This window comes from Garra rufa, chromosome 7 (assembly GCF_049309525.1).
Source record: "Garra rufa chromosome 7, GarRuf1.0, whole genome shotgun sequence".
Taxonomy (NCBI): domain Eukaryota; kingdom Metazoa; phylum Chordata; class Actinopteri; order Cypriniformes; family Cyprinidae; genus Garra; species Garra rufa.
Window position 1 is genome coordinate 12,716,831 of NC_133367.1, and position 13,768 is coordinate 12,730,598.

The 13,768-nt window shown below is 35.0% G+C and overlaps 1 protein-coding gene across 1 annotated transcript in view; it reads left to right on the plus strand.

Annotated features, from left to right (window-relative positions):
• The first annotated feature begins 934 nt into the window (after nucleotides 1-934).
• The window catches only part of LOC141337933 (NACHT, LRR and PYD domains-containing protein 12-like), a 97,528-nt gene continuing 84,694 nt past the window's right edge, over nucleotides 935-13,768 (plus strand). Inside the window, exons 1-7 of the mRNA XM_073843508.1 lie at nucleotides 935-1,060; nucleotides 1,610-1,735; nucleotides 5,281-5,385; nucleotides 5,570-5,654; nucleotides 5,852-6,047; nucleotides 6,140-7,524; nucleotides 7,627-8,069. Of these exons, the coding sequence (XP_073699609.1) occupies nucleotides 1,677-1,735; nucleotides 5,281-5,385; nucleotides 5,570-5,654; nucleotides 5,852-6,047; nucleotides 6,140-7,524; nucleotides 7,627-8,069 (2,273 nt within the window). The 5' untranslated portion in view covers nucleotides 935-1,060; nucleotides 1,610-1,676. The remainder of the gene's footprint in view (nucleotides 1,061-1,609; nucleotides 1,736-5,280; nucleotides 5,386-5,569; nucleotides 5,655-5,851; nucleotides 6,048-6,139; nucleotides 7,525-7,626; nucleotides 8,070-13,768) is intronic.

Below are 13,768 nucleotides of genomic sequence, written 5' to 3' on the forward strand. Positions count from 1 at the left end.
TCTTTCCCTGAGCTTGTATGTAATTATAAGTTCTGCAGTAATAATAATAAAAAGAAGATAAGTCGACAGGTGCACAAACACCTCATAACATCAGTAACTTCATTACAAGCTAAAACTCGAACCCGGGACACCTAAAGTGCTTTGCTTATCCACTTTTCTTTTGTTATTCAGATTCTGATTCAGGATTTAGATGACAGTGGTAAAGACAGGAATGGATAAATGAGCTCAAAATATCAGAGAATAAATTACATTGAGAGTAAATAAGACAGCTGTGGTATTTGTCATTTAAACTTAAATTACATAAAAAAACAGTGTTATAAATGTTGAATAAGAGTACAGAAAGCCATAAATTATAAAGACTCTAAATTCATTAGTTCTAATATTTCCTTAAATGTAGAATTTAAAATACATAAATTAGATAACTTCATTTTTGATTGTACAATGATAAAAAAAATATATTTTCAGGTCTAAATATAAGGTAAAGTGTTGTTTTGTCTTTTTCAAACCCACTATCTTAATTATTCATCATAACCCACAGGCTAACTGAATGAAATCATTCAATTTGAATTCATAGGCTATTGATGAATGGAATGTAAAGACATTTCTTCAAATAAAAACAGGACTGTATATAATTCTGTTATTTAATAATTATTACCTTTCAGATATGTTTGGCATGGATTATTTTATATGATTTGTCTGTCATTATTCAACGAACCCTTCAAAGTTCACACATTTACAAGAACGAGGTGAATAGAGATGATTCTGCATTATCTGCAGGAGAGGGAGAATAGGAAGAAACAGCACTATTTTAGTTTGTGATCTGCTGTTAGAAGAAAGGAGAAAGCAGGTGTGTTTGTGCATTATATTCCTGTCCAGTTGGTGTCAGTAATGCACTAGATCTGTTGTTAACTGGACTGATTTTCTCTAAAATGGAGTGGTATCATGTGACAAACATCAGTCGTGTTGATCACACAAGTGTTTATCAGCGATCACAAACCGAAAGTGTTTAAAGACTTCTGGATTCTGTTCCTACAGCACAAGATCGTCTGAACTATTGCAAGTAAGTTTGAATACTTTCACGATTACAGTTATTTAGGAGAATGATGAACGGATTTCATAGCTGTACCCTATGTAAGCGTGTTTTGTTAAGTTATAAGTTATACCTGTCGTCAAAGTAACAAACGACCGGGAAGCAAAAAGTTATTAGTAAAACAAATCGTTTAAAGACGACGCATGTTAAAACGTTTTTAATTCTGTAATAATGTAGCATTAAGAATAATTCTAAAAGGGTTATTTATGTCCCCTTTTTCAAAGTTAAGGCGCGAGACCGAAAGTATTCTGTGGTCAAATCAAATCAAACCTGGCCTTCCGGATAGAGAGGTCGATAAACCCGATCAACACATTAATGTTCTTTTAAACTATAATATTTCGAAAGTTGCTGCATAGTAATGTTCATGTAACTAAAGCCATCTGTAGTGAGTGATCTGAATTACATGCTGTTTATATTGATTGTTTAATAACTCAAACATTCAGCACTAGTTATTGTCTTGATTATTTATTCCTATGAACTATCATGATATTGATCTCAGTGACACATTGTCATGTTCAGGTCATGATGAGCATCTGATCGTCTTCAGAGACACAAAGATCCCAGTGTTGAGCAGTTTATCTGCAGTATGTCAGAGGAGCGAGGAAAGGACTCTCCGTCTGAGATGAGTCTCTCACACAAACAGAGGTAAGACTGAGTCTGGTTTCAACAAGCTGTGTTTTCAATTGCTTTGCAAAACAAATTAGAACTTCCTATTTTTTTAGATTGTCAAGGGTTAAAACAAACAGGGCTATTTAGTTAAATATGTTTGATTTGTCATATATGTTAAGTCCTGTATAACCGCAGAATTAAAATGTTTTACATTTTGGTTTCAGGTTGCACATTTAGTAGATGGAAAATGTAACTAATATGGTAACTTAAACAAGTCAAAATAATCATGGCTAACTGAAGTATATTTTGCTGTACAGTGTTCTTTCTCTCTAATTTTCCACATTGTTTCTGCTTAAAAGCTGTTGGTGTTCATCTTTTTTTTTAAGTGTCACTTTGAGTTTATACTATACAGGTTAGCTGTGTATTTCCCAGGATATGTCGCCCCTTGGGCACATGGTGGGATCAGATACAACAAAAGTATTGTATAAGAGAGGTCACTGTCCCAACCTATTTAATCATGTTTTGTTAGCAAAATATGATCAATAATGCAAACTGAAAGTGAAATAATAATAGTTTTTCTGTTTAGAAAAATAGAATGGTTAGACAAGATTATCCATGCATTACTTTCTGAAGTTGGCACTTTATTAACTGACCCCACTGATATTAGAAAGAGAGCCATTGTTTTTATGCAAAACTGTACAAATGTGAATGTGACTCAGAGCCTGCTGTTGGCAATGGTTTTCTGGAAAACCTGTCAAGGGTGTCTGAAGAAGACAACCGGAAACTCAACAAGGCCTTGTGCTTAGAGGAATTGCTTAATGAAAGTTTGGCCAAAGGGCGGCTGCTGTTGAGCTGCCGCAGAGCAGCCCTTACACTCTTCCCAAAAAAGATACTTGTCTGAGATCAATCTGAATATGATAAAAGTCTTGCACACTGATGTTGAGAATCTGCTGAAGGTTAACAGTGGTTTATGCACTCAAAGTTGAAAGAGCTGTCAGACAAGGATGTTCCTTGTCAGGAATGCTCTATTTAATAGCCATAGAGCCATTCCTACAGCAGATAAGGAGTAATCTGAGTGGTGTACAAATATCTGGTTCTAATTGTAATGTCAATTTATCAGCTTATGCCGATGATTTGATTGTAATGGTCAAATGCCAAAAGGATGAGTGTTAAAAATGGAGGAAAGGACGTTTGGCATTTGGCTAAGTGGAAATGTCCTACAAGAGGCAAATTTTAATTATTAATAATTTGGTTGCTTCATCTCTATTGCATAAGATAGCCTGTATTGATCCACCTCCAGAATTTGTATCAGATGTACAAGCTTTATTTTTTGTGGGATAAGTTACACTGGGTCTTATAGTGTTTTATATTTGCCCAAAGATGAAAAGTGGCCAGGGGTTAGTAAACTTGCAGAGTAGGACAGCAGCCTTTCATCTGCAGTTTATACAGAAATTTCTGTCTGGATGAACTCGTTTCAGCTGGAGAGTTTGGGTGGTTTTCAGCTGGACAGAGCTCTTTTCTTGATGGACCCTTTAAAACTGGACCTTGCCAATGTCCCAGTGTTTTATCGCAACCTCTTTAGAGTCTCAGAGGACATCTTCTATGGACTCTTCTTTTTTGGTTGTTAAATGAGCCCATAATCGATGAAGCCCGATTAAGTCGCTGGTAAAGGTGGCTGATCCTAAATTCATTCATTAATATTTTTTTTTATTAACTAGATGATTTTATGGGGTATTTTTTAAAATCTGGTAAATCATTGTGTTTACATGTTCTATCAGTTAATGGAAAAAATTGTACAAAGCTTGTGCTTTTTTTTTTTTTTATTAGATAAGGAGGTTAAGCATAAATGGAATGTGTTATATAAACCACCATTAGATAAAAGAGTTGGAGATATACAGTGAAGAATTGTCCATGGTGCAATTGCTGTCAATGCTTTTGTTTCTGTTTTAAACCCTAAGTTAGTGTCCTTTTTGTTTTAATGCTTTTTTTAGTCTTAGTCTTTCATGCTTTTGAGTGTTCCAGGTTAAGTCTTTTATTCTGTGTATTAAGGAGCTTTTTTGCCTGTTTTGATGAAACCTCTTCGATAGAAACTTTCATTTCAGGTGTTAAATATATAAAAAGGAAATGTCATAAATTACTGAATTTTATTGTGGGTCAAGCTAAATTAACAGAAAAAACATGATTGAACAGATAGCTGGACAGAATGTTGTTGTTTTGTTTTCTGCTCTTGTGTAAGCCAGAATTTTAATGGATTTTAATTTCTGCAAGTCATTAAATGATCTTGCCTGTTTTGAATTTAAATAGTGTGACAAAGGAGCAGTGTGCTCTGTTTTTGAAGGAGATTGTTTTTTGGAATTTTTTTTATAATCATGTTTTATTTTTGAATCTTGGCCAAACTGAACAGCAAATTGTTTTCACAACCCAGTGCTGATCACTGCCAGTTTATCTGCAGTATGTCAGAGGAGTGAGGAAAGATGAGATGAGTCTCTCACAGAAACAGGAGTAAGACTGAGTCTGTTTTCAGAGAATCATTTTAAACATTGCTGGAGTTTCAGATGTTTGCTGTAAAAAAAAAAACCTCAACAAACCTTTTATTTTTTACAAATGCTTTGCAGAACTTCAGAGCTATATAACTTCCTAATTAAAAAATAACAAAAAAGTAGCCAATAAATAATGAACATCTGAGAACTAAAAATCTGAATCATAATCTTTTGCAAAGTGATTTATTTTATCTAACAAAGAACTCTGACCCAGAAATGCCTTGACTGAAGTCCAAATATTACTCTTTGAAAAATTTGCATAATTCTGTCCAAAGGTATACACAAATAGAGAACGAGGCTTCAGTGAGTTGTAGTGTTGTCGTCATGTTGTGGAGACGCTGTGTGTTTGGATGCGAAAGCAAACCCGCTTTGTTTGGAATCAGTGGTTAAGATTTATTTTTCAGGCAGTTCCTGAGCCATTCCTGACCAAAAGTTAGCTTGTGTACAGCACACTTTACAGAGCTGCAGATCATAAAAACCTGAGCTAAACACCTAAATGAAATACAATAAACCACACCTAAATAAATTGTAAATAAAATACATTAAACCACACCTATTTAACTGTATTTTATGTTGGCACTTCAGGACATAAGGTTGTTACAGTGAAGAAGAAAAATTATAACTTTATAAGATTGTATCTGATGGTAAGAGAGTTGCAAAAAAGGTTTACCAGTGTGAAACTTTCAGCTCAGACTTGGACTCGGGGTAAAATGGATATGAAAATTATTATGATTACATTACTGTTATTGTTATACCCAATAAACAAAGCAAATACCTTTATAGTGTCATATGGTGCCTTTAATTGAAATATGCTAACAGAACTGTGTAGCGCTGACCTTTCTCAACAAGGAAAAAGTTGTGTTCAATTTGATCAGAAATGCTTTACAGAAATTGTTAAACAAATGTGAGTCTGTAAACAAGAATGTCTGCTATCTTTAAAACTCTGCAAGCATTTCTGTGAAGGACTAGAGAGAATGAGTGCCAATATAAAACACAGATGAACCTCCTGTAGTAAAGTTTCTTTTCTCTGTGTGTCATTAGTGTAAGATCAGGCTCACATGTGTCCAGCTCTGTGTCTGTGAAGAGTGACTGGTCAAAAGGTGCAGTACCAAACTTCAGTGAAGAAACAGCATCACAAACCAAACGGTATTTGCTGTGTTTCTTATTTTTATTCACCGGTGGACTGTATCAGTGAATAATTATCATGAAACTTTATTGGTTAAAAAGTTATCAAAATATTGTCCTTCTCTTTGCTAAAAATATTGTCAAGATATTTTAGTCATATTTACCCATGAAATGCAGTATTTTGATTTATTCTATTCAGCAACAGGCTTCAAAATGAAACCTTAGATCCAGATTTCCAGACTAACAGGAACCACAAGGACTTTACAGATGGTTTCCTGTGGATCTTCCAGGTACAAAAAAAGCACAACAAACAAATGTTGTTAGATAGGAGTGTGAGAGAAATGTTATTTCTCTGTTTTAATAAGAATGTATGTTTTATTATTGAAATTGACAGCTATTTAACGTTTGTCTCAAATTGATAATAGTTTTGACCAAATATGGATGAAGATTTTGTTTTTCTTTCATGTATTTTTGTCTTGCTTTGTAGGACCTTGAGAGAAAAATAATCACATTTCTAAAGAAAGAACTGGACAAGTTTCAAAAAATATTACAAAAAGAGGACTTGCAATACTTTGTGAAGGATTTTAATGAAAATAGATGCAGTATCAAAGAAGCAGCTCTTGATCTCACTCTCTACTTCCTGAGAGAGATGAAGCAAGATGAAGCTGCTGATACTCTAGAAGGTAAGAGACTTGTGACAATTTGTCAGACTGTCACTTATAAATGTAGGAGAGAAAATAAGATTAAAATATTCTGAATTTTTGTTTTTGTTTAGATGAGCTGCTCTTCATTCATCAGCTAAAGTGTAGCTTAAAGAAGAAGTATCAATGTGTGTTTGAAGGAATTGCAAAGCAAGGTGACTCTACTCTTCTGAACAACATCTACACAGATCTCTATATCACTCAGGGTTGTAGTGAACAGGTCAATACTGAACATGAGGTAAGACAGATTGAAGTTGCTTCCAGACGTCATGAATCACAGGAGATACAGGTTGAATGCACAAATTTGTTTGAAGCACCTGAACAAGACAAGCGGATCAGAACTGTACTGACAAAAGGAGTTGCTGGCATTGGAAAATCAGTCTCTGTGCAAAAGTTTGTTCTGGATTGGGCCGAAGGAAAAGAAAATCAAGATATCAGCTTCATATTTCCTCTTCCATTTAGAGAGATGAACTTAAAGGAGCAAGAAAAACAAAGTTTTATGGACCTTATAACTCAGTTTTTTCCAGAAACTAAAGGACTGAACCTTACAAGAAGGAACCAAAAAGTCCTGTTCATTCTTGATGGTTTGGATGAATTTCGTCTTCCTTTAAACTTCAATGGTAATGAGATGTTTTCTGATATTTCATCATCAGTCTCTCTGGATGTTCTCCTGACAAACCTCATCAAGGGAAATCTGCTTCCTTCTGCTCTCATCTGGATCACCACCAGACCAGCAGCTGCCAGTAAGATTCCTCCTGACTGTATCGAACGGCTGACAGAGATACGAGGATTCAATGATGCACAAAAAGAGGAGTACTTCAGAAAAAGAATCACAGATGAGAATCTGGCCAAAGAAATCATCGATCATGTTAAAAAATCAAAGAGTCTCTTTATCATGTGCCACATCCCAGTCTTCTGCTGGATTTCAGCCACTGTTCTCCAAAATATTTTGGAGGAGAAAAGAAATAATGTTGTGAAAAACAATCTTGCTGAAGATGCCTCCAAAACACTGCAGGAGTCAAATACTGAAGACACTCCTAAGACTCTGACACAAATGTACACACACTTTCTCAGATTTCAGATCCAGCAAAGCAGACGAAAGTATGATGGAGAATATACACCAGATGTTTCCTGGGATAAAGATGCCATATTTTCACTGGGGAAACTGGCATTTGATCAGCTGGAAAGAAACAATGTGATCTTCTATGACACAGATCTGGAAGCCTGTGGTATTGACATATATAAGGCATCAGTGTATTCAGGCATGTGTACCCAGATCTTTAAGGAGGAAACTGGGATTGTTTTTAATACCACGTACTGCTTTGTTCACTTGAGCATTCAGGAGTTTATTGCAGCCCTTTATGCTCATTTGTTTCTAGACATCAACAAGAAATATGTGTTTGATCAAGACTCTACAGAACAGGGAAATAAAAGGGAAACCATGATAGATTTGCTCAAGGCAGCAGTGTACAAGGTACTTGAGAGTGGCAGTGGTTATCTGGACTATTTCCTTTTCGGACTGTCACTCCAGTCCAAAAAAAACTTGACCGATTTGCTCAAGACTGCAGTGGACAAGGCACTAGAGAGTGATAATGGACATCTGGATCTTTTTCTTCGATTCCTCCTTGGTTTGTCACTCCAGTCCAATCGACGACTCTTAAGAGGTCTGTTGACACAGCAAAATGGAAATGACCAGAGCAAAGAGGAAATAGTTCAGTACATCAAGCAGAAATTGGAAGCTAATATGTCTCCAGAGAGATCCATCAATCTGTTCTACTGTCTGAATGAACTGAACGACCAAACTCTGGTGAAAGACATTCAGACCCACCTAAGCAAAGGAAGTCTCTCATCTGCTGATCTTTCACCTGCCCAGTGGTCTGCTTTGGCCTTTGTGTTGTTGACATCAGAGGAGGAGCTGGAGGAGTTTGAGCTTCAGAAATTCAAGAAATCAGACGAGTGTCTCATTAGATTATCAGCAGTCATCAGAACCTCCAAAAGAGCTCAGTAAGTTAATCTTTTTTGCTTTCATCTGAAAAATGAATATATCTAGGGTTCCTGTGCATCCTGGAAAACTTGAAAATAAATTACAGATTTTTTTAAATCCTGGAAAATATGTGGAAAATTAGAGAAATATATATATTCATTATTATTATATATATATATATATATCTTTTTTTTTTTATTCAATTGAGCATTTTGTTAAACACAATCTAGTACATAGACAACATTTTAATGCAAAAAAAATAAAAATAAATAAATATATATATATATATATATATATATATATATATATATATATATATATATATATCGAAATCTATTATAAAATCGGTTAGTGGATAATTCAGAAGCAAGAAATACTCTACAAAAATAATGGGTGCACAATTATTTTATAAAATCTAGTGAAAGTGTTTGAATAAATCTGGCAAAATGTTACACATTGCTATTTGTATTGTTGCAAAATACATTGATGAAAAAAACCTAATAAAATATATTTATATATAAATATATACTATAAAATTCAAATAAATGTATTTTAAATTGATAATCAAGGCAGCAACATATGATAACTCCAAGGACACAACAAGAAAGACTATTAATAATATTTAATTGTGCTGAAAAGTATTATTATACCAAAAGCTCCAATACAGCACAAAACGCTTACGTGCATCCCATGCTCGGAATGATGTGCTTAAAGTCCCCCTGAAATCAAAATTAAAGTTTTTTGGCTTTTAGTATGAATATATTAGCCTTAATGTGATCTATAAGCTAGTGTGCTGCAAAACAAAGACAAAATTCGCGTTTACAAGATATGGGCATTCAAAACTTACAGTCTCGTCATTTCCGCCAATATGAATCAAGGATTTGGATGATATCACCGTGCACTTCAGTTTCTCATCAAATGTTCTGTCCAATCAAATGCTCTCTAGAGTCCGTAGTGTCCCGCCCCCTACACAGAGACGCGGAGCAGATCATAAGCGTTCATATGTGCGGTCAGCATGTTTTAAACTACACAGCCACTACACAGCCTCAGCATGATAATGATCGCTATTTCGTTTTAGCAAGTTTCATATTGAATTTGTGGGGTAATTTATTAGTCCTTGGCCATCATAAGCTACAAAAGCGGCTTTACCGAGCTCAACGGCTCTTGCCCGAACAGATATAAATGGAACGCAATTGGCTATTCAAAATTAGTGGGCAGGGCTGGGCGTTATGTTTTTGTTTCAGTTAAAAGTACGTCACCACATAGAATAACGCTGCGTGTTTCAAGGCACTTCAGTTGATCTTTAAAGCAACATGGGGTCACAGCGCACTGGCTGCGCAGCCCTCCGGGTTTGCATAGAAAAGGGCAAAGTACAATAGGAAGAGATATTGATACGTAGTGTATTAAATCTGTGCGTTAGTTTATTGAGCCTTTTTTTAAGCTTCGCAACAATTTAACGACTTAAATATTAATCTGTACCTCACACTGAATTATGGAGCTTACACACAAAAACTTAATGAGGCTTTATATGTTTTTGTGCCTTTTGTGGGGCTCAACAATAACACAGAATAGTGTACGCACAATATCGGATTTGTCTCTCCAGAAAAGGCCAGTATCGGTGCCAATACCAATACTGAGTAATAGATCGATGCATCCTTAGTTTTTACATCATGTTTTTATAGCATTGTGCATTGTAGCCGATGTTGAGCACATGATCACAATGGTTAAAATGTTTAATCAGAATTCACTTTTTCCCCTCTTGAAATAATGGAACTAGCACTCTCAAATTAATAATTTATTGTAATTTTAGCTGTAGATGAAATTAATATATTTTTGTTATTTGTATTTAGCAAATAATAAAATATAAATATGTATTCAGTCTAATTATTCTATAATCTTATTTCCCTTGTAGGCTAAATGATTGTGGCTTAACAGACAAAAGCTGTTCAGCTCTGGCTACAGTTCTTGAATCAGATACAAGTCTGAAAGAGTTGAACATGAGCAATAATAATCTGCAGGATTCAGGAGTACAGCTGCTCTGCACTGGACTGGAAAATATGAAGTGTCATTTGGAGATACTGAGGTAAGTTGTGTGACGATTGTACAAAATTGAGCTTGTGAGGGACCGAGCAGTAAATAGTGAGGGCCATAAAAAAAAGAAGTTTCCAAAAAAATAATTATTTTAATAAATCCCAAAAAAACAAAGGTTTGACAAAAAGTTCAACCATCAAAAAAACTAGGCCTATGAAGAAACAAAGAAAATGATCAAAGCAAACAAAACTCAACATGTACTACCAAACTCACCCCAAATGACACACCCGGGGCACATTTAACAAGACAAGACAAGACACTTGTACTACAACAACAACAACAACAACAACAAAAGTACTTAAATGCTGAAACTAAGACTAATATAAAATACATGTATAATAAACAAAATACAAATAAAGAAGATCAAGAATTAAACAAGTCTCAGGGCCGCAGTTATTCCGTCTATTGGTGTAAACAGGCGTTACTAAAAGTCAGCGGAGGCTGCGCACCGGTCCTTAATAACGCACGGACCTGACTTCAGCAGCTCGTCCATAGATATACAGTATATAGAAAGACTAGATTTTTGTGATGGGAAGTTCAGTTCTTTTTTCGCGAACCGGGTCTTTTGGACAGTTCGCTTCAACGAACCGGTTCAAAAAAACGGTTCACCAGTTCTTTTACGCTATTACGTAATGACGTCATTCCGGAACTCAAGCCAACATTCAAATAAAGTCAGTAGCTAATAACTTAAACATTATTTTGGTCTGAAAAGTTAAGCACCCATATACAGTTACATACAGTGATCATATGAGTAAGTTTTACAAGTCTTGATTTAATAAATTATAAGATAAATTAATTCGAATCAGAAACACGATCAGCTTACTATGCACATGCACAATCCATAAAGATTTATTTGTTATAAACGTACGTTTCACCAGATCCCCTCATTCAAGTCCTCAGTTAACTGTGCTCATAGCATTAGCACAGAGACAGTGGTAAAAAAGAACTAGTTCGGTTCAGATGGAGTCAGTCATAGCAGGAGCTTGTTTATGTTTGGCAGCTGCACGAGTCACGCATGCGCACAGTATCAGCTCCGAAAGAAACCGGTTCTCCTTCAGTGTACTGGTGATCCGAAAGAAACCGGTTCTCGTTCAGTGTACTGGTGATCCGACAACCGCTGCAACCGATTCTTGAGTCGAGAATGAGATTCGAGAACTCACACAGAGAGTGACTGAAACGGGCCGCTTGGTTTGCTCGTGCAGTAGTTTGATTACGTCATTTTTATCATAATACCACCATGTTTAAAAGTTAAATAATTTTTTTTATTATAATAATAATTTTTGTTTGTACATGGTTCAAATTATAGTTGTGTATTGTTTCATTAAAACATTGTTTATTTAATACAAACACAATTTGTGCATGTCATTATCTTTTATTACAGTGCAGCTATTTCATAAATCAAATGTTTTCTTTTAATCAAACATCTCATTTATTATGGTACCACGGCACTTCCCTGACCAAGATCATAAAAACCATTTTAGCCAATACAGAATCCTTAAGTAAACGTTTAACAAAATGTTTAACAAAATAGACCAACTTGACTAACGTGCTTCATTTCATCCGCTTGAAAAATGACACGCATGCGCACACTATCAGCTCATGTATTTAGTTATGTTCAAGGTAGGGATAACTTAAACAACATTTGATGGTTCAATTGAATCTATGATGATGCATATCCTATGCATATATGATGCATATATTAAATTGGATATCAAAAGCTAAGATTAAGATGATTTCAGGCTATTATTATTTTTGCATTTTTGCTTTAGATTTACTGATACAATATACTGTTTGGTGTGGTTAGGGTTTTCCTCTTGAAGTCTGAACCATTGTTATATTTTGCTTAAAATAAGTATCTTCTAAAAACAAACAAACATGATAAACAACAGAAAAAGTAGTGAAAGCTAGTAAAGTCAAGACACGTTTATTCATATACAACACAAACAGTTTTAAAGCAGCTTTACAGTTAAAAACAAGAAAATAGGGAATCAGTGATGCAAACAGAATTCAATTCTTCTGTAAAGCACCTCTAAAAAGACAATAGAAAATAGTCATTATTCAGTTAAAATCAGTTCAATGTTGATTCAGTTTGGTTCAGTAAATATGTTATGTATATGTATATGTTGGACAGATAAAACTATAGATAACCATTTCTGTCAGGGCCATTATCAAACATTATTGACAATAAGAGCTGTAATTGTGAACAAGCAGCCTACAAAACAGTAAAGTAAATATTAAAGAAACAATACAGTTAAAAAAGAAAGTAGCCTAAATAAAGAATGCTAAATTATTAAACAAACATTCCCTGGAAAAAAGTCATATCAACCTCACCAGGCCCTTGTCCGACAACTTATCAGAATTACTGGCCCGACTAGAGCCTGTGTCTTTTCTCTCTCTCTTCCCCATTACACGGCTGCTGTTGCTGCCATTATTGTAGCTCGGTTTTGCTTTTATTAGCTTTTATTATATTTATTTTCAGTGGTGGTGGAATAGGTACTGAAAAAATATACTCAAGTAAAAGTAGCGTTACTTTTAAAAAAATATACTGTGAGTAAAAACTTGTTCAAAAAACTACTTGGGTAAGAGTAAAAGATTAGTCAATTTAAAAGTACTCTTAGTACAGTAGGAGCTGTGGATTCTACCCCTTGTAATAAATGTGGTACACTGCAATTTAAACATTTAGAAAATGTACATACTGTCATTCACATTATCTTGTTTGTCAAAAAGAGTTAAGAATATCTATCATCCAGCAGTTTTAAAATACATCAAAACAACACGGTAAACTATTCAAGTGGTAAAAATGGTTCATGGCATACTGAATCTTGTCCTTTAATTTCAGTACTTTATTTCCAGCCATTTTTGAGTGTTCCCAACACACTTTATAACACTGTGCATTGCACACTCAAACTCAGGCAGGAGTTAAAAAGCTGCCGACTTTTCCAAGTGTTGACCAGAAGCTCAAATGTACTGTATTTGGAAGAAAATTATCATAGACAAATCAAACGTACGGAATATAGCTATTTATCTGTACCAACAACTTTCTGACAAGACCTGCAAATTCCAGCTACAAATAAATAACTATGTGGTAAATTACTAAGTAAATGGGAAGGTCCAAACTCTCTGAGTCACTGTCATCAGAAGGCTGTGTGTTGCCAGATGTTGAGGGGGTCCTTTTGCAGTACAGATTTGATGGTGTCATGGACGCAAAATAGTACTTATTGGCTTAAAATCAGGGCACGGTAGATGAAGGATCCACAGCTGGATCAATATGTATTATACGTATAAGCATGATTGATCGTACAGAGGTCCAAATTATCATACAAATAATTAGCATACATCTGACAACATTTTTGCTGAGCAACACATGTGCGGGAGAGACGCGGCAGTGCAGATTGTGTCTATCTTCAGTAAATGGGAGAGAGAATTTACCGCATTATGAATGTGGCACATGTCGGAGTTATTAACCTTGTACACAATACCCACTAATTTACACCAAATTTCAGGCCATGTATAGGTAGGCAAGCATATATACAAATCATTTAGTGAGCAGAAACCCAAAATTAACTTAGAGGAAGATGCTGATAACTTGAATTAATTGCTTCTTGAAGAATGCCTAACAGCCATGATT